At 40.4% G+C, this 25,890-nt stretch overlaps 1 protein-coding gene across 2 annotated transcripts in view; it reads right to left on the reverse strand.

The window, feature by feature from the left end:
* gsk3ba (glycogen synthase kinase 3 beta, genome duplicate a) overlaps positions 1 to 25,890 on the reverse strand; it is a 48,619-nt gene that overhangs the window by 16,417 nt on the left and 6,312 nt on the right. For both annotated transcript variants that reach the window (XM_046845575.1, XM_046845576.1), the window contains exon 2: positions 2,595 to 2,788. In XM_046845575.1, coding sequence (XP_046701531.1) covers positions 2,595 to 2,788 — 194 coding nt within the window. The remainder of the gene's footprint in view (positions 1 to 2,594; positions 2,789 to 25,890) is intronic.

Below are 25,890 nucleotides of genomic sequence, written 5' to 3' on the forward strand. Positions count from 1 at the left end.
ATGCATTTTCTCCTTCCTAAAAAAGGCTAAAAGGTGGGCTTAAAACACTTTTGAGTTTTAAACGTTCAGGATAATTGAAAAAAAAAAAAAGTCCAAGTGGGATTCGACTTTAAGGATCAATACACTGAAGGTATATATAAAAAAAAAGATGGTTCCAGTCACTTACATGCATGGACACACAGCTGTAATGATCTTTCTGGTCACAGAATAATTTGGGGCATCTGCAAGAACACTCTTACAGCCCACCAACACCACTCTGCTGGTTCCCATGGCAACTGCTTGTGTACGCGAGAGGTTAGATCTTTCAGAATGTGTCTCCGGTGCCAATACTTTCAAGCAGGCTTGATATTCTTGGCAGTGAACCATGTCGAGTAAAACCCTCTGCGACTGGTAGGAAGAACAGCGCAGCAAAACCAATGAAGGACTGAGAGAAAATTAAACCTTGTGCTCAGCAGAAGACTGGGTCAGAGCATCTCCAAAACTGCAGCTGTTGTGGGATGTTCCTGGTCTGCAGTGGTCAGTATCTATCAAACGTGGTCCAAGTAAGGAACAGTGGTGAACCGGTGACGGTCATGGCACGTGGAGAGCGAAGGCTGGTCCGTATGGTCCGATTCAACAGACGAACTCCTGTAGCTCAAACTGCTGAAGTTAATGCTGTTAATGCTCAATGGGTCAGAACTGATTTGGGGCAAAATGGGGTTCCAACATAGTATTAGGCAAGCGGTCATAATGTAATATCCAAACAGTAACAGCAAAAAAGTACAGTATTCCTCCAGTTCTCTTTGCAAAACAGACAACCAGCACAACCTGCATTTCCCCAAGCAATCCCTCCTCTACTTTTCCTCTTATTTTCTCTTTTCCTCCCATTTTCTCTTTTTTTCCCTCTCTTTGCTTGGAGTGAAAGATCTCCTGCTATAGAGCTCTGACCTCAACCCTATTAAACACTGTTAAGGTGACCTGGAACGCTGACTGCAGCTCAGGCCTCCTCAACTCATTCACATCAGTACCTGACTTAACCAATAGCCTTGTGGAATAAAGAGCACACATCTCTACAAAATCTAGTGGAACATCTTCCCAGGAGAGTGGAGGTTCTTATAACAGCAAATACAGACTAAATGTGGAATGGGATGTATAAAAAGTGCATACTGTACAAACCTTGTGAGGTGTCCACAAACCTTTGTCTATATAGTGTAGCTGACTAGTACCAGTAGTCTTTTACAGGTGTACAATGATCACAGTTATAGGGTCATGAAAGAGTACTTAATGTGCTCATCAGAATATTAGACCACGCCCAGTTGACACACAGGCAGCTTTCTTTCTTTCGTTTAAATTTTCCATGAAGTTACTGATGATAAAAAAAAAAAAAAACCATTGCCCTGAACTTTAAAAGCTTTATGGTCCAATTATGAAAGCCATTCTGTTCTGCTTATCAGCTCTCTCTCTCTATCTCTCATGTGACCTCAGACTTTATCTACCTTTCTGTGCGTTTGACAATGCAGAGTAGCTTGGCATGTTGCCTTAGAGACAGAAAACCACACTTTCAACCACCCACACCCACCCCCCCACAGCGCCATTATAAGCCGAGAATAGGTGAGTAGCTAATCTATAACAGAGCTGTTTAGGAGTAATAAAGGAAAACGCCTAACCGTGCAGTAACGGCACTGCAGCGAAGTAAAGCGAAAGGTTATTCTATCCTTCGCTGAAGTCTTCGTTCAACGTGGTCACGTACACCACTGGGCCACGTGCCAAGGGCGAATAATGAAACGTCGATCACGGTCTGGAGGATGACTCAGCACGATCCTCTATCATCCCAGCAGGGGTTTTCCCTCGCTGTTTATTTCCTTCGGGTCAGACGTGCTTCCTTACTGGTACAAACTATTAGATATAATAATGGCCTAATTAATTGCCTCTTTCTCTCATTTGTATCAACAATTTGTGCGATGAGGCCAGAAGAGCACTTCATTAGAGCGAGTAAATCGACGGTGACACGGCTTGATCGTACAGGTTGCAGTGGCAACGGTGCATGACGTTATTGTTGGCTGGCGAGTTTGTGTCAGTACACGTGAGAAGATCTGATCAAGAAGGGGGAAAAAATGTAACACACCAAAATATCATACGGAACAAATGAAAATTGTATTTTATTGCTGCAAGGGAATTAAACACTCAGCATTCTCCTCAACGTCAAAAGTAAAACAATCAAATCTGGTAACCGAATATGGTAATAGTATGAAAACGCATTTTTCTATAATTGGTGTGGAACTGGAAATCACAAATCAAATTGCGATGTTTTTTTTTCTGTTCATACCCTGCTTATACAGAGCTCTGTTTTGCAGCTACTTTCTAAAATGACGTTTAAATTTTACAATAAGGCAACTTCCCATCAGCACTCACTCACGTACAGAGGATCAAATTCAGCACACTGATGTCACTACGGTCACATCATCTATTAAAAGATATTACATCCCTGTCCACATCCTTGGCTGAAACCTTACTCATGTTCCTGTACGAATGAGACGGGGTTAGCCTCAGGCACACAGACGCCGCTTTCAGTTTCAGATGGCCAGAGATTATCGCCGTCTCTGTCCTCTTCTCACCTTAAACCTCTTGTCCTGCAGGACCTTCTTGATGGCAACCAGCTCCCCAGACTCGCACAGTTTGGCCTGGTAGACGACGCCGAACGAGCCGTTCCCGATCACCTTGGTGTCTGTGTAGCTGACCTCCTGAGGCCGATCGGGGCCCTGGCCTGGAGTCGCCATCACTGAAGTCACCTTACTGCCATCCTTATCTCCTAGAGAAGGAAAGAGGAGAAAAAGAGAGTCAGCATCGTGACATACACACAGTTATTAGCAATTTTGCTTTAGGGGAAAGTAATTATATCGCAATGCCTTCTTGGTAAGTTTTGCTTCTGAAATCTATAACCACACTGACTCCATTTAACAAACTTCACTCGAGTCAATAGGTGTGTTTGTGCTGTTCTACGGCTCTCTGGATCAGCAACCCTGCCAAAAAAAAAAAAAAAAAAAAAAAAAAGGAGGACATTCTCTCTTTCTCTCTACCTATCTATCGATCTCCTGCCTTTTCCACCCATATACAGTTCGAACACAGCTGGAGGCTTGCACACTTGAATCGGATGCCTTTTGATGCAACATGACGCTACATGTTCCCTTCACTTGAACTAGAAGGCCCAAACCTGATCCACCATGACAATGCCTCTGTGCACAAAGCCAGCTCAATGAAGAGATGCTTTACATGGGCAGAAGATCTTGATAGAGCCATTCAAGGTCCTCATAGAGCTCTGACCTCAACCCTATTAAACACCTTTGAAATGCTGACTCCACCCCAGACCTCCTCACCTCACCTACATCAGTACCTCACTAACTTTACTAACACCTATGTTGCTGAATGAGCACAAATCTCCATAAGCACACACCAAAATCTAGTGAAACATCTTCCCAGAAGAGTGGAGGTTTTTATAACAGCAAAGGGGAACTAAATGTGAATCAAAAAGGACATAATCTTATGGTCTGGTGTCGACAAATTATTGTCCATATAGTGTATATATGTATACGGTATATATAGCACTGATATGGTATAGAGAGCGAAAGAGAGAAAGAGAAAGAGAGAGAAAAGCATGTATTGCCTGACCGTAAGAAACAAAAACACAACTGGATTCTTATACTTTACCAAACAAAGATTTTGAAGAAAAGGAATTCTTGACCCTTTATTGACTTTATTAAAACAGTCCATTTGAGGTACACAAGACAACTAAATGTAATATTGTAGCAAACTGCATGCTGTAGGCTACATTTCAGCTACTGCTATTTCACTCTGCAGCTAAAAACCTCTAGATCATCACCACAGGCCCATGAGTGAAAACAGCAGGACTCACACCATACCCACAGGAGACATGAGTGACTTGTTGCTTGCTGGTGTGAAGCACAGGGCAAAGAGGTGTGAAGTCCTGTGTGCACACCTTCCTGTTTTGAAACAGATTGAGTTTTAGGAACAGCAATTGGAGAGGAGTGAGGAGATCGTATTACTTGACATGAAGAGAGAAAGGAATCAACAAAAAATAACAGAAAAACTCAGATAAAGGTTTTGGTAAGTGCAAGTCAGAGAAATCGTTACAGAAAGGAACCAAGTGGAAGATCATCACATCAAAAACACAACCATTAAAAGAGAAGTTCCAGATGATCCTATCACTTGGCTGCTTGTACTTTTACGGCGTTTGGAAGATGCCCTTATCCAGAGATGAGCAGCTGAAGGTTAATGACCTTGCTCACAGGTCCAGCAGGAGCAGCTTGGTGGTGCTGGGATGTGAACTTGTGACCTTCTGATTCAGAGTCCAATGCCTTATCACCAAGCTACCATCTCTTCAATAGATCGGGTCTACATTTAGAGAATTTGGCAGACGCCAGAGCAACTTATGATTATCTCATTCATTCAACTGAGCAGTTTGGAGTTAATGCTTTGCTCAGTGGGATTTGACCTTGCGACCTTCTGATCAGAAGTCCAACATCTTAACCAATCCATTTCAGACGGAGACTGCTGACTCAGGAATGCGAGTAGGTGTGGACATGTAAGACATACACCGCATGGCCAAAGCAAACAATTGTTACACACCGATATTTCATTTGGCCGCCTTTTGCTTTGATTACAGTACACAGCTTATGCAATGTCAGATTTATTTCCATCTAGATTTGCATCGAGATCTTCTCACCAAGATCTTGAATTGATGACTGAAAAGTCAGACTGCTGTGTCAAGTCTTCTCCAGCAGATCCCACAGATATTCAACAGGGTTAAGGTCTGACCTTTGTGGTGGCCAATCCACGGAATATACCCGTGCCATCAGTTGTACAGTTGCACATTTCTAAGATCAAATTTGTTAGTTCCAGCAATCTCCTTACAGTTTTCTTCACTTGATACCCTCTGAAACAGAGTTATATCTTTTCCATAATCACACGATAACTTGTCAAATAACTTGTTGCAGCTGAAACATATTGATCACTGCAGTAATTAGCCAATGGAAGCCTCTTACCTATTTGTTACATCCAGGTGGTGACTTTTCATTTGTATGTGCACATAAAAGAATGTGTGAATTTTGACTGCAAGCTTTTAGATAATTATTTTACTGTATTGATCTATTTTTGTGGGGTTTCTAAAGCAGTTTTTAGGCTTTCAAGGTTTTTGTACTGCTTGGTGATGCCAAAGACACATTCGCAATCTGTGCATAATAAAACTAACTAACTAACTAAAAAATAGGCTGTTAAGAAAAATGCTTACAGCTGGTATAATGCACATCTGTTTTAGAAGGGTCAAATTATTGCCATGCATTAAGCAAAGAACCTGACAACGCCAGGATACATCGGGCTCAAATTGTGAAAGTGTGGTTCAGGAAGCAATGGATCATTTTCACACGTGGGTCGGCCGCCACAAAGTCCAGACCTTAACCCCATTGAGAATCTTTGGGATGTGCTGGAGAAGACTTTGTGCACCGGTCCGAACCATCATCAATATAAGATCTTGGTGAAAAATTACTGCAACTCTGGACAAGAATCAATGTTGTGACACTGCAGAAGCATATTAAAATGGTGCCGCGGTGTGTGGTGCGTGTCGTAATCAAAGCTAAAGGCTTTGAATATTCGTGTGACTTTTTTTTTTTTTGGACGAGCAGTGTATTTGATTTAAACCACAAGCACCTTCCTAAAAGACCTCATAAAAGACCTGTAAAGAACAGTGTGCGTGTGTGTGTGTGTGTGTGTGTGGTGAAAGGGAGTAGTTGCCTTGGGTTCCAGACCGCAGTTCAAAGTCCTTGGTAACTTATTAACTGAATCATTAGAGGTGACAGATCTGAATCACTGGCAATGATCTGTAAATTCGAGTGAAGTTCAGAAATTTTAAAACTAAGTCAAAAGGTTTTGAGTTACAAATTCTAGAAGATCCAGATCTTGAATTTAAGTTCTAGAAACTGTGTTTTGAAATTCTGGACAAGAAAAAAAGTCTAATATTTTACTCAAAATTTCAGTTCTAAAAATGCTAATTTATTAGAGTATTTAGGATTCCTAACTTGATAAAAAAATAAAAATAAAAAAACCCGATTCTCAACTCGGTATTCGGATCACTGCCTGAAACAGAATAATATAATGTAGTAAAACTAAAAGTGGCTGAAGAAGATGGCGAAATAGTGAAGAGGAGATGCTCTAGAGTACAGCACTGTACACCATTCCGATTAAACGAGTAATCGGATAAGTGGTACTTTTTTACTTTATTAAAGAGCAACACTAAATATACAAGAGAAACTAAGACTGGTCTCTTAAAATGAACAAGTCGTTATATAAAAATCTATTTCAAATTACTTTAAAAATGCTAACTGCACTGTACTGTGTTTTCCTTTTGTTTTAGTTTGAAACGATCCCAAACTTTGGAAGCTTTGTCGTTTCCTTTAGCCTGAATCTTCTCCTCGCCCCTCGCAGTTTTCTTCCTGTTCCTCACTCTGTAGCGTCTTGTGTTTACGTGTCCAGAGCACTCCCTAGTTCAGCTGGTGGTGCGTCAGTAATAATGGTCCGTGGGAAAAACAATGGTCTGTGTGTATTTAAATGGACTGAACGAAGAATTGAGGTAAATATATTAATTTACCTCAAAGCTTTTTTTTTTGCATTCGAATTACTTGAGGAATGTTTTTAGCCCTTCTGTACACCCTCCACTCACACACACTTCTTACTTTGCTCCAAAACCCGAAATCTGGCCAACCAGCCACAGCTGCATGGCTACCTACCAGCCATTCCCATAGCCGTTCCCATGGAAACGCAGATTTCTCAGAGATGCTTTGGCCCCACTTCTGATGGCACGCCAACAACCAATCCCCATACAAGCAGACACGTGTAAATAAACTCAACCATGAGTGATAGCAGACGGCATATTTCCTGTGCCTGACAACCTATGGGGCAGGAGACAGTCATTTATCCTCTACATGTACAAAAATAAAGAAAGAAGGTTTTGTCAAAAATAAAAATTACAGCAGAGTGAAATCCTTTCTATACATATCTCAGTGATGTTAGGAAACTGGAGCAGAGCACAGGGTTAGTGGTGATACAGCAGCCCTGGAGCACAGGGTTAAGTTTAATAGCACAAGAGTGGCAGCTTGGCAATAATATGGCTTGAACCCTTGACCTTCTGATCAGCAAGCACAAATATAAGGGATCTTCTATCTTCCTTTTGAGTTTTGGAGCAGCACACATTTTACTCAGGAGATTAAAGCTCAGCATAGTGGAGCCAGAAAAAAAAAAACATCACGTGTCAATCTAAAATAGATCAGTGGTGATCTTTATGTGATGTAGAGTAGGTGGCGAATCTTCAATATGGCATAAGTACAAAAACCTGCACCACATAAACCACATTAAATATCACATTGCTGAATATCGTATGTGCAACATGCACTAGAATGCAAAAATGAGTGCAAAAGAAAGTGACGGTAGCAATGAACCCTTTAACACATTATTCATAGACCCAACCACTTTACTCAGCGTTGCGTCTCGGTTTAAACAATACGGAAATTAACTCTGACATTTTTGCAACAAGTCTAAAGGAGGGGTTGTGTCATTGTCAGTGTTGAGCAGAGACATCACGAAACCCACACTCTCACACATGAGCAGTGACCTCATCGGATCACCAGAACAAAAATAAACAGACCCATAGTACAGGTTCGTGCATGGTGTGTGCTTGTGAGTGTGCGCGTGCATGCACAATTTCCACAAAGTCATTTGCTGTAATGCAAGTCTTTTTCCACTGACGTAGTGTGCTTCGAACCTTGTCATATCTGTCTAAGGGACAAGAGTGTAGGGCTGAAACTGTTCCTCGAGTAACTCGAATACAAAAATGCATTGAGGCAAGTTTTTTTTTCCTCGCAATTCCAACTTTTTTAGCCAATCGGGCAGAGTCACACACTCTGTAGTGCCAGAAAGCTTTACATATTGAAAAAGGGCTACAAATCGATAGAATCGCATGGTATCAAACTAAGCCTCCGATCCTGGAGAGAACTCTGTATAACAATCAGCTATGCAGGAGACGGAACAAGCATAAGAGACCTCGTTCATACACCAACAGCGGTGGATGCACCAGAAATGTTGGATGTTTGAGAAATAAAGTCAAACAGTCGGATTAACATGTGGTTAAATGCATACATACATACACACAAGACGCTGAGACATTGAGAGGGGAGAGGAGAAGATTCGGGCCAAAGAAAACGATAGAACGTTTCCCAAGTGTGGAATCATTTTAATCTGAAATATATTATAAAAAAAAAATAAAAAGAAAAAATAAAAAAAAAAATCAATACAGTGTGTTTACATTTTACTTCATCAAAGTGTTTTGAAATTGTTATATTTTTATTAATGTTTTTTTTAAACATACTTTATTTTTTGCATTTGATGTAATATGGGAATTAAATGCTTAAAATGGGTTTAGTTTTCACAGATATTCTTTCAGCAATGTTAATATTTTAAAAAAGGTAACAAATTACTTGTGAAACGGACAGACAAAGAAATAGAGACAGAAAAGAGAGCAAAAGGGGTCACAGGGTAAACACAGCTGTGTGGTCTACAAATTCAAGACAGACATAAAATTACTATGACCTGCAGAATGAACTGTGACCTTTGAGTTCAGTCCCTTCCAGTCCCTTTCCTTTGCTTGTTCTGTCTGGTTTGTTTGCATGTAGCTTCCCGTGCAGTTGCTTGCTCCCACTCGGGTCCATTTGAATAATTTTTTCCTTCCCTGTTCTTCAATCGTTTGACTCCTTCATAGACCATTGATCTTTCCCAATCTCTTGATTACTTCCTGCCATACTTGTTACTTCCCAGTCTCCCTTCCCTGACCTTCCCCTTTCAAATCCCCATCCCTCAATTACACACTCCCAGTTCCATTGCATTACTTATTTCTTCACCATCCCACCATTTACTTGTTTACTCCACCATAATTTCGCTTCAATCCACTTTGCCTCCCTCGTGTTTACCTTCCTAGACCTCTTCTCTCACGCCTTGACTTACCTTCATCCTCACAGGTAAAAGGAAGTTAATCCTCTTCCCTCACTCCCTACCTGGCTTACTCCTTTTCAGCCATGTTCCCACACATGCCCCCTATGCATTACTCGCTCCATCCAAGTCCCTTAGACATGCTCATAACCCTTTCAATGTCTCTCAGTCCTGATCCATTACTTGCTCATTCCCAGTCTTCCTCCTTTTCTTCTTGCCTTGCTCACATACTCCTTCACAAGCTAAAAACCCTGCAGTTTTAGGCTTAAAGAAATGACATGGTGTGAATATGTTGTGCCATCTGTAGATGTTCACAAGTACCTCCATCAGGTTTAGATTTTTTATATTCGACCTCACATTGATGCTTCATTTACAGCGTGTAGAGGGAACAGACACGCTGGAGACTGAAACCAAGAACGATGTTCATGAAGCATTTTCCTTGGAGAGACTTAATTTCCTTAAAGTCACTTCGGCTTGCGTATAAAGTGCTGCATCAACGTTTCATCATCATCAACAGGTGGAGCTGCTGCCTCCATAAATCCCGGTCCGAACGGAGAAAATCAGTTCTCCCTTTGAAACGTTACTCAAGTCCTTGCTGATGGCGATCAGAATTGTAAGACACCCCGGAGCCGCTTTGTAATGTTAACCGGTCAGTATTATCTAAAGCTTACACATGCTTTTATCTCACCGTCAAAAGACCTGCAGCCAATGCAACAGTAAGCCACGGCTAGCACACGTGATCCTCACACCCATTAACCCAATGTGACTGAGCATGAGAACACCGATAAAAGGAAAAACAACACGAACAAAAAGAAAAAATGTACAGACATAATATGAAAAACAGACATTTAACATTCAAATCTTCAAGACGTTATATGTTGGATTTAGTGGTCAATAAGCCAATTCAATAAGCTTTCGTTCCAACGAAACAGTAGCGGAAACAGTGCACAGTGAAATGACGTTTCTCCAGAAAACTGGTGCTACATAAAACAATGTAGCTCTACATTATAGGAAAAGTAATACCTTGTACACAACCTTTTTTTTCTCCTCACACAACACTGAACTATTACACTTTCAGACCAGATCTCGTTCCTAAAAAAAGCTCTATAAACTGCACCATAGAAAACGCACATTTCCTAAATATACCATCCAGTAGCTTTATTAATAACATTACAAAGGCATTATACAATAGATACATTACAAAATTGTATAGGACGTCTATGGATGTGGTAGCGTTTAATTTTCCCTTCACTTGAACTAGGAGACCCAAACCTGGTCCAGCCCTATGAAGATATTCTCCACAAAGGTTGTGGAAGATCTTGAGTTGCCTCCTATAGCTCTGACCTAAACCCTACTGAAGGTGAACACTGACTGCACTCCAGGATTCTTCAGTTCACCTACATGACCCTTGTAGCTGAATGAGCACGAATCTCCACAAAATCTAGTGGAACACCATCCAGGAGGACTTGGTTATTTTAAATGAGAACTAAATCTGTGAAATGAGATGTTTAAGAAAATCACAAACCAATCAGTCCATATGGTGTATTTAAAAAAAAAAAAAAAAAAAAACGAGCCACATGAGAAATGGGTTTTATTTAAAGCAGCAACACTTTGGGGGGTTTTGTTTTTCTACAGAGCAGCTGTAGAGCGCACGAAGGACAATGATTTATGACAGCCAGCGTTTTCGTCGAGCCGAAAACAAGGAATGGCAGTTCAAGTTATCAACTGTTCGCATCTGATTTGCATACAGGACGCCATACAGCAGGATACAGACCATGGATTCACTCCACTAACCAGACACATGGCTTACATTCATGTGGGTCAAATACTATCAGGCTCCAATTCACACACAGGAATGAAGAACGGAGTGTAATCAGGGACTTGGAAGCTAAAATCAGAGCTTCCCTGCTGAGAAAGAGTGATGAAAGAATGAATTTTTTAAAAGGTTAGGGATATAAATGGGGCACAGAGAAAGGAAGGGGGGGGGACAGAGAGAACAGACAAAAAGAGAAACAGAAAAAGATAGATAATATATAAAAACAGACAATAGACAGAGGGAGCGAGAGAGCAAAAAAAAAGTGTAAATATGAAAATTGACAAATGTAATGTAATTACATAATTTATAAATGATTATTAATAATAATAATAATAATAATAATAATATAGCGCTCTTCCTGCAGCCTCACGGGTAAAAACAAATACTGCGTGGCAACATCTCTAGAGGCCACTCTCGTAATGACAGTGGACCGGAAGCCGGAAAAACTATCTGTATGGATTTTTGCCGGTGGTTCCAGCAATCAATCAATCTCTGGGAGCTGAAGCTGGGGCCAGAGTGCAGGGTCAGTCATGATACAGCGCCCCTGGAAACCATAGGGTTAAGAGCCTTGCTCAAGGGCCAAAGAGAGGCAGCTAGGCGATGCCAGGGCTTGAACCCCTGACCTTCCGATATGTAACCCAGAGCGTTAACCACTAAGCAACCACATCCCAGAAAACAACAGCAAAAATAGAAACATGCAGAGCACAACAGACACAAAGAGAGAACAGGGATGCAAATATCAAGAAACAGAAAAGGAAGAAAGACAGACAGGGTTACTGTGACAGATCTATGGAATGAGCAATAAAAAGGTGAGCAAAAGAGAGAAGTGAGAATTAAGAATAATAAAAGAGGGTCAAGACAATAAAAAGAGAAAAAGAACAGACAGAGAAAGAGAGCATGACTGAGAAATATTTAGGATTTTCACCAACCGAATCTCTTATTTACTTTCCTAGGCTCGGTGCGTTTCGTAATTCACTGAAATACACACGCATTAAAGCGCACATGAACACGGTGTGATTACAGGGCAGCTGTCACACACACGTACAGACTGAACACTTAGTGTTGTGGTCATTTGTACGTTTGTGTGTCTCACTTTACACTATAAAAGCACAACACATTACATCACACAAATACATCTCTCTCTCTCTCTCTCTCTCTCTCACACACACACAGTCTGTCCTGTCTCACACATTCAGCTCACGTCCTCGTCTCTGTGTGTGTGTGTGTGTGTGTGTGTGTGTGTGTGTGTGTGTGTGTGTGTGTGTGTGTGTAATAATGCTTGATGCTGAAGTTCGACTGTATGCTGACTAACGTGTTGAACGCGGCATGGTTTCTATAGTACGACAGACGCTGGGTCGGGCTGTGTCCAGATCACGGGAGACAGACAGACAACATGCAAGAGAGAGAAGAGAGACATATAGACATGTGGATAGGAGTGCTCTCTCGCAGCCAATCAGAGATCGTGGGTTAGTCTGAGAGCAGAGAAGTCTGACAGCATCACTCCCCAGAAAATTGTGTTTAATCCTGGAAAGCCTATAAATAAACTATGAGCAGTCACGCACAGCCTGTGCGTGTGTGTGTGTGTGCGTGTGCGTGTCTATATGCTGCTCTAACTGGGATGGTGAGCACATGATCATGAGTGTTCTATGTGTTTAAGTCTTTGAAGCTCCACCTGCTCAACAGATGAGCCACAACTCCTCCAGACCCATCACCCATCACACACACACACACACACACACACACACACACACACACACACATATATACACACATACATATATACACACGGAGCAACACAAGCTACAGACCTGTTTAATCAGCAAAAAAAAAATCGAGTAGTAGAGAAATAAGAGATACACAGCAGCTTCAGGTTAAATTTAAACAACTACTTAATCCACATTTCATTAAACCAATAATACTAGTTTTGGTCAAATGTGTTGTGAAGGATTGTTCAGAAATAAAAGATCTGAGATGAGAACACTGCTGTAATGAGCTTCATATCTAAACAGCTAGAATGGGTTCATAATACAGATCTGTACTGAGGGACACATACAAGCTCTAAACAACTGGGGTTATCTCAGGTTATCCATCCTGCAGCCACTCTCTCTCTCTCTCACACACACACAGACAAAGAGAACTACACACAAAATCAAAAAGAGACACAGAAGTAGAGAAACACACAAGCTCTAAACAACTGGGGTTATCTCAGGTTATTCTCCAGCAGCCATATGCCCAGACACACACACGCAAACACAGAGACGCACACAGAGACACACGCACTGCAATAGATTCAAAAATAAAATCACAAACACCCCCACAAGAGGTGTACACAGAGAGACAAACAAAAACAAAAAGATGCACAGAGGCAGAGAGACACAAAAACAGACAAAACCAAAAAGCTGCACAGAGGCAGAGAGACACAAAACAGACACCAAGGCAGAGACAGACAAAACAAAAGAAACACCCAGAGGTAGCAAGTGAGACAAAAACAAAAATAGAGAGGGGCAGAGACACACAGACACACAGATGCACAAAACAAAAAGACAGAAAAAAAAAAACCCAAAGAGACACAGAAAAAGACACGGCAGCAAAATAAAGAACACAGAGACAAAACACACAAAAAGACATGTCAGCGAGACACACAGAGGATAAGAGACAGATAGAGACAGAGAGATACACAGACACACCTCAAAAACCTACACACAAAACAGTCACCCTCAAAACACACACACAGTCCCAAAAACACAGAGAGAGAGAGAGAGAGAGAGAGAGAGAGAGAGAGAGAGAGAGAGAGAGACCAACAAAGAGAGACACAAAAGAGACACACACAATGTGATAAAATTCATTCAGAAAGCTGCATATGGAGCTGTTTATTCGTCCTCAAGCTTGGAAACTCTGACGCTTTTAATGAAACACAGAACACAACACAACACACACACACACACACCACATAGCACACAGCAGTCAGTCATAAACACAACTACACTATGCTTCTCAGAACAGTGCATTAAAGTGTTGCTAAGAGACACCGCTGACTAAACACTTTTTTCCTTGGATACATCATTTATGTTTAAACAATTTTTTTCTTTCTTTATTTTTTATTTCCTAATTATAACAAACTTTCACCAAAAATCTAATCAAAAATCTTTCACCTCAAACGTTTCAACTGCCACAAGTCCTACAGCTCTGGTTCACACTGTTAAATTGAACTGAACACACTTCCAATAAATTACAAATAAATTAATAAATAAAAAAAAAAAGGGTTTAGATTTGGACAAAAGTTTGTGTGACATGACCATAAGATTATCCCATTACACTTTTAGTCCCCATTTAGTGTTATAAGAACATCCACTCTTCAGGGGAGATGTTCCACTAGATTTTGGATTGTGCTTGTAGACATTTGTGAGATTTCATTCAACCAGAATGGTGTTAGTAAAGTCAGGTACTGAAGTAGGTCAGGTGAGAAAGTCTGGGGTGCAGTCAGCGTTCACATTAATCCCAAAGGTATTCAGTATGGTTGAGGTCAGAGCTCTATAGCAGGAGATCTTCCACTCCAACCCATATGTTCATGAAGGTGGCTTTGCACACATGGGCATCGTCATGCTGGAACAGGTTCGGGTCTCCTAGTTTTGTGTCTCCGACTTCGTGGTAACAGTTTACACCACACATGGCAGGAAAAGTCTCAGATGTCTCAATACTTTTGTTGCTATAGTGCACTTAGTGCTTTTATAAATGCAGTGTAGAACATCGGGCTCGTTGTTATTCCTCAGCAGAAAAATAATCTGAGAAGGCATCAGACAGCGAGGAGTGTGTTTACCGGTTACGGACTGAGCTCATGGTAAATAAGGATCACGCAGAAAACTGTACAACAGCACCAAAAATAATTAGGAGGAAATTCGGCGCGATGAATTATGGGTGTGTTTTCTGAGCCTGGGGCTCGCAAACAGCTTCCTTGCTGATGGAGCTGATGGAAGACGATCAAAAGATTTGCAGGACATAATGAACGTGGCGAGCTCACGCATACTGATCAAAGTTAGTCCTGCTGGTTCATTACATCTGAACTGGAAAAAAAAAGAGCTTTGTAGTGACACAGATAAGAAGGTGTTTCTGGGACAGGCGGTGTGTTCTCAGTGTGTGTGTGTGTGTGTGTGTGTGTGTGTGTGTGTGTGTGTGTGTGTGTGTGTGTATATATAAAAAGGTGCTTCAGCAGCAAGGTGACTGTACGCCAAAGAAAGCAAAGAGAAACTCAGAAAAGCACATCTGATTTTCCTACAAAAAACACTGAAAGTAAAAGCATCTCATCTGCATCTGACTTGACACACGCCGACGCATCTGAGAGAAGAACCTCAGCGAAGATCAAAGAAAAAAAATGCAAATACCTCCGATTTACTTTAAAATAAATAAATTAATAAATAAATAGGGCTGGGTTTTTTTTCCCTTTTTTAATTTATGAATTATTCTGAAAAAATATATAACATTACACTACCAATCAATTTGTTTCATCATTAGAATGGACTTGGGTTCTTACACATTTTGCAGACTTTCCTAAAGATTTTAAGACCTTATTTAAAATCTGAAATAATTATTTTAAATTTCAACTATAACATGCAGTATGTCAGAGTCAGAATCTGATGTTTTCCACGCGTTTATAAATGGCAGGCGGAAATGACGCAAGTCGAAGTGTCGAACATGTCGCTCATGAGCAGTAATTTTTCAATACTAAGTGGTTTTTTTTAGTAATAACCCAGACCTGGAAAACACAAATTTAAATCCCTCCTTTTTTAAAAAAATACATAGGAACCCTGATCTACAGCAAACAATGCACAATTATTATATGAAATATTTCACTAACAAAACCAGTGTTGGACTATTCACTATAAATAGTATTGGCATCATATTTGCAGAACTTTTATGAATCCATGTACATTTACAGCATTTGGCAGATGATTTGGCAGCTATGGGGTTAAGGGCCTTGCTCAAGGGCCCAGGAGTGGCAGCTTGGTGTGGTTAAGACTAGAACTCATGATCTTCAGATCCAAATTTCAATTTTTTTTTAATGCACACACTCACACTAACATTAAGAGTTGAATTTGCTTAGAAATAATCATTATACAACACAAATTTTATATATTTAACACTGGAAAATATTTATCACTGGTAAAGAAAAAAAAAGGAACATGAAATTCCTCTCTTCAAAAGGCCACTTATAAGGCATAAGGCATTACTAGAATAAATATGCAACGCAATGATGCAACATATGTCTGGCCACGCCCCCTTCGACACAGCATCCTACGCCACTCCAAAGCTACGTGAGACGCGGCGATGGTCATTACACACGATCTCACAAGCCTAATAAGACAAGCATTATACAAACATGGATGAATAAAGGAAAACGCAATATAATGGTTTTTATCTCTCAATCAGCATCCATTCTCTAAAACACACTTCTGACCCTTAACCAACAAAAAAAAACACAGGAAATTGCAACTCCTTAAAAAAAAAAAAAAAAAGGCCACAGATCTTTATTTAAGTCAGTCAGGGGGCCGAAAGAGAGAGAGGCATGTGTGGAACGTGAGGTAGGTCTTTGAGTTACTGAGGCACATCCACATCTGGATCCAGGCGTGCAAACTCGACAAGACGTCGCTATTGTCTGTAGATCAAGATAAAAGTAATCTAAAAGAATGTTCTAACGCTTCCGGATGCTTGTAAAGTAGAAAGTAAATAAAAAACTTGAGGTAGTGACATCTAGAAAGCCCTGACTTCAGGCTGCGAGTTCTTACGAAGTCACAGGACTTTCGGTTTTGTACACGTGTACTGAATCCTTTTTACCTGTGGAACACAGTTCCCTTTAGAACCGTATTAATTTATTATTGGTATAAAACTTGAGAACATACAAAATAATTACAGTGGTATAAAAAAAGAAACTAGAGTTAGTGCAGTGTCACTGTGGCACCGGGGCCATCTAGTTGTTTGATTGGATGGTCAGAGAGCGCACTAGTCAGAGCTCACAAACCGCATCTATAGCAAACTGCATACGCTCAAATATATTCGAGACAGCAGAGACGAAATGCATTTGGTCGCAGGTGTACTTACAAGGACATTTACAAGACAGACTTTTCAAGAAAAGCTGGACATCGTAAAGAAAGATCAGCAGAACAGTTCAAAACAGTTAAGTTTTTTCGTGAACCAGTTATACTTTTGCATTTTCCTATAGGATTTGCACAAAAACACACAATTTACCTTCATTATAAATCTTTGTCATGTATGAAAACAATGCAGAACATCAAAAAGCATACTCATTAGTATCCCTCGTCAATCATAGCCACAACAGCCAATCAGCAACATTCTGTGTAGGTGAAAAAATGTGAAATGCTTTCTACTGTGAAGCAGCATGAGCGGCAATTCGACAAAGATGCATGATTTTAGCTAGCTTAACGTGTTTCAAAGGGGGTATGTGCTGACTGTCAATGTTCTCAATTGACTGAGTGGATGGTAATTTAAGAGAAATATGGATTACAATACTCATGAAAATAGGGAAAGGAAAAAAAAGCCTATTAAGCATTACGACATTAAAAATACACATTTTTCTTTCTTAAAATCAGAAATGCAGACTTCACTGAAAACCTTTTAAAGACCATATTTAACCTCTAATATAATGATTTTGAATTCCATCTAAATCATGTGTTACATTACAATCTCTGATGTAGGTCAGAGCCAGAATCTCTGATGTTTTCCATGTGTTTAGCCACATGGTGAGGGGTGCTGTACTGTCAAAGCAACTGCTGCCTCATAAATGTAATAACCAAACACAGCTGTGCAGATCCAGTCTAGTGCCAATCTTTAGGCAGCACTGAGAGTCTGCTCCTAACTCCACAAAAACACTTTTAGCCATGTCCACAATAATGTTTCAGTTTGAAAACGCATATTATTCTCTCCGTTTTTGGCTCTCCGTCCACACCGAGTTGGCGTTTTAAATTAGCGAAAATGTTCCTTTTTGAAAACGCTCTCCAAAATGGATACATTTTTTAAAAAGAGGCTTTCAAAAATGATGCATTTTTAGTCGTTGCCGCAACGTTTCAAAGAGCCGGAAAGTAAATAAACGGCAGGCAGAAAATGATGCAGGTTAAAGCGTCTTATGGTTTTGCACAGGGACGCAAGTGTTTTTTTTTTTTACTTTTCAGAGTGGGTAAGCAACTTTTGGAAAACGTGTAAAAATGAAAGTGCGGACGCGGAGCGTTTTTAGACGAAAACGCCGTTTTCAAGTGCATCTGGATTAGTATAGATGTAGCCTTAGATTTATCAAAAAATATTTTCACAAATTTTTAATTTTATATATTAGAAAAAAACGAATAAGGCAATGATATAAAAACACATTTTTCAATACATAGTGTTTTTTTTTTGCCATACTAATCCAACCTTGGAAATCACTCAAATCAAATTACACACTTTTCTAAAATGTGTAGGAACCATCACAATAATTACGACATCAACTATCAACCCAGTGAATGCTGTTTCATCAAAAGCTTTTTACCTAAAAAAAAAATTATAGTAGTTACAGAATCTCTTTATCCATACACCAAATTTTCCACTTACCAGGGTGTAATAATACAGTAAAGAAAGGGTAAGCATGTCTTTCAGACTTCTTTAGCTTTTCTAAAACAAAGTCAAAACTAGTGGAAAGGAAACGGTATTAACGTTAAAGTGAATTTGGAGAATTTTTTTTTTTTTTTCTTAAAAAAAAACAGAATTACTTGTGACTCTTATTAATTAAGGCTTTGCTGTGAAAGTCTACAGCGTTTCAGCATGATGCTATCAGCTTTACTGACATGAAATCTGCTCTACAATGTCTATGCAAAGAAGGGAAAAAAAAAAAAAAAAAAAGAGCAAGCCACGAGAAAGCCGTAGGAGATTTCCAAAGAATGCGTCACGTGCTAGACCTGCTGGCTTGAAATAAAGCCGTGGTGACCTTTTAACCTCTTGAGCAGTGCATGGAAGGACGATTTTTCTTCTGTGGGGCTTTTGAACAAAACCACGTTGATGAAGCCATCTGTTCAGGCAGCATTTTAAGAGCGACAGATGTGCCAGTGAGAGTCTTCGCTCTCCTTTGTTCTCCCCCAAAAAAGGAAAAAAAAAAAAAAAAAAACTAAATCAGTCGGTACAGATCCGGTCATTTCCTGTTACGTAAAGCTCAACCAGGCAACTCGGTTATGTCCAGAGAAACAGAAAACCCAAAAAAAAAAAAAAAAAAAAAAAAAAAAAGGCTAATCACGTGCACCAAAGGATTTCTGAAGCAGGAAATAAACGTGTTTGACAGAATCACTTCTTTGATGGTTATTTGTGGAAGACTGCACAGTTGCTGCCTTCTATGATATTTATGGTGGTTCTAGATCCAGGAAGTCATGCTAGAAAACAGAGGTTTACATCATTGGAAATTTTCACTTTGACCCAAAAATTCTGGGAAGTATCCTCCCAAGGTCTCACTGCTAAAGTCCCCTGTGGTGTAAAAGCTGAATGTGGAACATTATTGAAGTTCCATGCTTCACAAAACGCTTTTTGGCCTTATAGAACACGGTTACAGAAGAGATTAATTTATAAATGCGCTCTCCGGGAATCACCCAGAGGAGGAACGGTTCCCTTTTGAATTCGGTTTCTTACAAGGCTTCAAGGAGTTTTTCCTCACCATCCTCACCACTGCTTCGCTTAACAGGAACTTTTTATTCTTGGAAATTTATCATCTAAAATTTAAATCCAGACTTCTGTAAAGCTGCTTTGTGACAATGGCTATTGTTAAAAGAGGTATACAATTAAAATTGATCAAATATTACTAAAATCTCAGTCCAACACAATTCCTGGTGCAACCCCTAAACTCTAAACCTGATGTGTGTAGTGCAGCAGATAGAAACCCGCAGGACCTTTAAATTGAGGCCCAAATACCACTCAGTGAAAAAAAAATCAGTTTCTCGCAACAAATGCAACAAACGCAAGACGCTGTACTTCAGGACTGCACACAACGGTCAGCAAACAAACACGACTTAACAAAGGCAGTTCAATCAAGGCACATCGGCCTCCTGATCACCATTAATGAAACTTTGGGGGGTGAATTACAGGTGTTCAAACTTCTTCAAAACAGAGCTTTCCACTGCTCTGGGGAAATGTTCTACTAGATTTTGGATTGTGGTTGTGAAGATGTGTACATCTCATTCAGCCACAAGTGTGTTAGTAAAGTCAGGTACTGCTGTAGGGTGAGAAAGTGTGGGATGCAGGGACATGTCATGCTGGAACAAGTTTTAGTCTCAGAGTTTAAAGAGTCTCCATCTTGGTGGTAATAGTTTAAGGAAAAATCACACATGCCTGGAAAATGTAATTCAATTGATTTTTATTTGTGAATTTTAACAATGATCATTGTCTCAAAGCAGCTTCACACAGATAATGCGGTAAGAGAGAATCAATAAAATGTTTATAAGTGTAACTTTATCTATAATGAGCGAGCTGGTGGTGACTATGGCAAGAAAAAACTCCCTGAGATGCCATGAAGAAACCTTGATGGAGGAAACCCGTCCTCATCTGGGTGACACTGAATGTCTATTCATTATAGTTAAACCGTCATAGTGGAAAGTCCGATGTCCCAATACTTTTGCTCATACAAGTAAAACGGTCAATCTTTATATATTTTCTAGAACACTCTCTACAATCAGCTTACACAGATATATAGTCGGAAATGGGTGAGCATGCTGCTCTACCCTACATAAAAGGCACAGGAGGAATGGAAGTTCCTCTTCTCGCTCTACAGTCACTTCCTCGGGGGTGTGAGAATATAAGAGGCGACGAACAGCGTGAGAGACGAGACAGAAAAAAAAAAAAACCTTAGCTGATACAGAAAATGCAATCATGACTTCACTGTCTCACATTCGACACTGTTCAATGATATAATCCAACACCACTAATGCATCGTGTGTTATTTCACATTTGAGTACTGAATATTTATATAGTACCATAAATACATTTTAATACAGGTTATGACTTATTACAATTACTTTAAGTGCATAAACAGGAACAATGATCAATTGAGTTCCTGTATAAGATGTGTTCAGTCTTAGCTATAATATGCAGCAAAATCTTTCAGAATTTATATCTTTAGTGCTAAGAACAGGACCCTGACTTTACAGGAATATAACAAAAAAAATATATTGCGGTATTTCAAGATGCACTTGATGCATTAAGGGCAAAAGTATTGGGACAACCTAGTTATCCAGCCATATGTGGTTCCTCCACATATGTTTGAGGAACACTGTTGTAAAAAGATGTCTTTGGATGAAATAGCATGGCATTTTCCCCTTCACTTGAACTACAAGACCCAATCCGGTTCCAGCCTGACAAAGCCCCTGTGTACAAAGCCAGCTTCATGAGGATATGCTTTACATGGCCTGGAGTGGAAGATCTTGGGAGGCCTGCTCTGAGATCTGACCTGGACAGACTGCACTCCAGGCCTCCTGACCTCACCTTCATTAGGGGAGTGGTAGCTCAGTGGTTAAGGCGCTGGGTTACTGATCGGAAGGTATCGCCAAGTTGCCACTCTCGGGCCCTTAAGAAAGGCCCTTAACCCTCTGTGCTCCAGGGGCACAGTATCATGGCCGACCCTGTGCTCTGACTCCAGCTTCGGAGCAAGCTGGGATATGCAAAGAACAAATTTCACTGTGCTGTAATGTATATGTTACAAAAGGCTATTTTTCTTTTCTATACTGCCTTTTTTTTTTTAACAGCAAATTGGGACTAAATGTGGAACATATGAATCTTGTCATTCCACAAACATTTGTCCATATATAGTGTTTAGTGAATATCTATAGGAGATGCTGTGTGCATTTTTATACAGGTTTGTAAATAAGCTGCCATACATAACATTATCTTGTAAATGGAACTGATCAGGTCTCATATAATGTGTTGCAGCAATATCAGTCCTTTTTTTTTTTAAATATAAATTTAATAAAATACAAACTAAAATGTACTGAGTGAAGACAGGATTTATTTGAAGTGTTAATTATTTATATTCTATATCTATGTTGTTTTTTTAGGGGTATAACAGTTTAGTTTTCGTATACATTAAACAGGTTCACCTTTTGTTTTTTTGTTTTTCAAAAGCACTACTGACAGTCCGTTAGCGACGTTATAAAATTGTGCATGTTTGGTATTGTAAAAGTGCTTCTTCAGATGATAGGTTCAGGTCAATGTGTTTCAAAAAGTCTTTTCCATTCACACAAAAACAGTGAAAAGTGGGCAATGATAGGTGGAAAAAAAAAAATATGCTCAGTGACCCAAAATATTTCCATGCAGACAGGAGATCTAAAAAACATTAAAAAACTAAAAGACTTCACGGGTTCTCATTTGGAATTTTGGCAGGAATCCGCAGCGGGACCGAATGTTCAGGAACGTTAGGAATAACATTTTAAACAATTTTTTCACTAACAAATTTCATAAAAAATATTCTAACACATTTTTGTATTAAAGTGATAATGTCTAGATTAATTCACTAAGGTACCAAAGGGGCTGCAGGGGTGTGTCCAAAATTCACAGATTTTCGAAACTTGCAGCGGTCTTAGAACGTAACTGCCTACAATTTCAGGGGGAACACTGTACATAAAAAGAAACACAAGTGTCATTTAGTCTGAGTGAAAAGTGGCGGTCATTTCAGTCAGAGTTGTGTAAGCGGTTTAAACTACTTTAACCACACACATGCACAAACTTCTCATCTGTGAATTTGCCCTGTGGTAAAGAAAGTACAGGAAATTGCAAAAGGCTGCCTAAAGAGTGTACTCTCTGTGTTGCATTCTGTGTGTGTGTGTGTGTGTGTGTGTGTGTGTTTTAGGTCGCACCACTAGCTGTCCGCTCACAAACTGTTTGTTCCAGGTTCATTACATCTCCACATTTCACTCTGTACACATTGTGCTTCCAGGACAACAAAGTGGACCTAAAAAACAGGAGTAATCCGTATAAGGATTAAAAACATGCCCATAACACACTTTAGCCAGAAACATGGTCCAATAAAAAGTATAAGAGCCTGTGTTACATAAAGGAGTTGATCATGAAATAGAGAATTCGCTTCTAGGAAGCACACCACATTTCTACAGCAGGTTCAGAAAAAGAAACCCTTCGTCAGATTTGGCTCACTTCCTGCAAGAGTCTCGGATAGACTGAACGCTCAGTCTTCATCATGCCATACACAAAATCCTGACCTGAACATCTGTATCAAAAAAGGTAAAGACGTACACCATGACCTTAAATACCCGAAGGCTGCTTAGAACCCTTACCAAACAATTCACATTAATCGGCGAGTGAATCACGATTCGCACTAAACCGAGTCATTAAGTCACTGACAGATTTGCTTTGCATCACTTCTGCTTCTCGGTGACATTCATCACTGATCGTCATCCAAAGCTGCTCGCTAACATCCTATTTATATATCGCGCTCTCTGGAAACACGATCGACCTCTTCCTCTTTCCTTGTTTCAGTAAATCACTCTGCTGAGAAGACTTGGATCATATAGCACACACTTGAACTCCTGTGTCATCACGGTACTACTGCAAATGAATGCGAGTTGGCACTACACTGTCACAAGCAAAGAAAAAATTATTTTGGTGGACTTTGTCATATCCACTGATCAGGCATAACATTATGACCACAAGCCTAATATTGTGTTGGTTCCCCTTTGGCTGCCAAAAGTCCTGACCCATCGAGCATTAACTTAACTCAAAAGCAATTTGAGCCACAGGAGCTCGTCTGCCGTATTCGGCCGTCCATGACCCTGTCGCCGGTTTACCACTGTTCGTTCCTTCGGACCACGTTTGATGGATACTGACCACTGCAGACCAGAAACAGCCTACAAAAGCTGCAGTTTTGGAAATGCTCTGGCCCAGTCGTCTAGCGATCACAATTTGGTCTTTGTCAAACTCACTTAAATCCTTACGCTCGCCCATTTTTCCTGCTTCTAACACGTCAACTTTGAGGACAAACTGTTCACTTGCAGCCAAATAAATCCCACCCACTAACAGGTGCCATGATGAAGAGATAATCAGTGTTATTCACTTCACTGCTAATAAGGTTATAATGTCAATGTCATGCCTGATCGATATCATGTGAGAATGTAAATAAAAAATTGCTCCCCGAGGTGGCGACAAATCTCGATCTCCATCCCATCGCCAACTGCACTACACACCTCATCTAGCGCAACCTGCTGTTATAATAACCTCCACTCTACTGGGAAGATGGTCCACAAGATGGTGTTAGAAAAGTCAGGTACTGATGTAGGTGAGGTGAGGAGGCCTGGGGTGCAGTCAGTGTTCACATTCATTTCAAAAGATTTTCAGTTGAAGTGAGAGCTCTACAGCAGGCCACTCAAGATCTTCCACTCCAACCCGTGTACATCACAGGGTTGGGTTTCCTAATAAACATTTACAGCCCGTATCCAGAGCGACTTACAACTGAGCAGGTGCGGTTAAGGGCCTTGCTCAAGAGCCCAGCAGTGGCAGCTTAGTGGTGCTGGGATTTGAACTCATGAACTTCTGATACAAAGTCCAATGCCTCCCTCCTAGTTCAAGTGAAGGGGATATTTAATGCTACCGCATCCAAAGACCTCATATACAATTGTGTGCCTCGAACTTTGTGGTAACAGTCTGGAAAAGTACCACATATGGGGTCCCGATACTTTTGTCCATATAGTTAACATTATATTTGATCATGCAGTGTAGTAGAAATGAAGCTGTAGGAGTTAAGGTTTATCTACTGCAGACAGTGCTATATTTCTCTTTTCTCTTACACACACACACACACACACACACACACACACACACACACACACACACACACACACACGCAAGCACAGCGGTGTGGGCAGCGGATCAGAGGAGGTGGCAGAAATCTGAAGTGGGCTGTACGACCCGTCCGACGAAAAAGGCAGCTGTCCAGGAACAATGAGGCTCTTGTTTAGCATTTAAAAAGCCACGGCTGCATCCGTCTCAATAGATACTAAGTAGACTTAACAGGACAGACCTGGATGAAAAGATGGGAACACAAAGCGAGCGGCCCAGACAAACAGCAAATTAAATAATTTTAAGAAGGAAAAAAAAAAAAAAAAAAACCTGCTGCTTTGTTTAGTTAATATAAGTCAGGTCCAGGAGACACAGATGCTTTCTCCGTTGCCTCGTCTGACGTGCAAATCTCTAATCTTACATTAGACTCGACTTCATCACATTAGGTGTTGTGAGCTGCGAGAGTGTCGCTGCTAAGGAAATAACGCTTGGCTGACTCGAGTTCAGGGTAAACGTGCATGCTACGGTCATGTGACCTAATAATGTTCCCTAATAAATGCATGTTGGTGGTACATGTTTCTCAGGCAGATGTTATTACAGCTTGATGATGTTACATGATATTCACGGTTTTCAAATAAATGTAGGTATATGTAAGGTATCACACAGTCCAAACACCATACAAAATATATATAAAAAATGGATGTTTGTGTATATCTGTCTCTCCCTTTCTGGGGGTGAGTGTGTCCTCCCTTCTCACTGTGTGCGTGTGTACATGTCTCACTCTCTGGGGTGTGCGTTTCTGTCTCCATCACTCTCTGGGGGTGGTGTCTCACTCACTGGATGGGTCTCGTTTTCTGTGTGCGCGCGCATGCATGCACATGTCTCTCTCTCCGTCTTCAGCCTGTAATGTTCACCAAGAAACACTGAAAGCATGAACTACTTGGTCCTGAACACTTTCCAGTGCAAACTGTTGTGAACATCAAAGTACGGACCCCAGACACGGTGTCCATACATGCTAAATAAATCCCTCCTAACACCACCGGTTAAAGTATTCTGATTCCACTCGTTTCTTTGATAAGTCTGTTCATTAATTGTCTTATAACTCGTTTAAACGTACAGGACTGACCAGAGACCAATTGCTATACAGCAGGCAATGGCGACTAGGCGTAGGTGTGCTCAGAGATAGAAAAAAGTTGAGAGCAGTGAGGACAACAGAGCACACAGGGGAATCCCAATTTGTGGAGTGT

Source organism: Silurus meridionalis, chromosome 3 (assembly GCF_014805685.1).
Source record: "Silurus meridionalis isolate SWU-2019-XX chromosome 3, ASM1480568v1, whole genome shotgun sequence".
NCBI lineage: Eukaryota > Metazoa > Chordata > Actinopteri > Siluriformes > Siluridae > Silurus > Silurus meridionalis.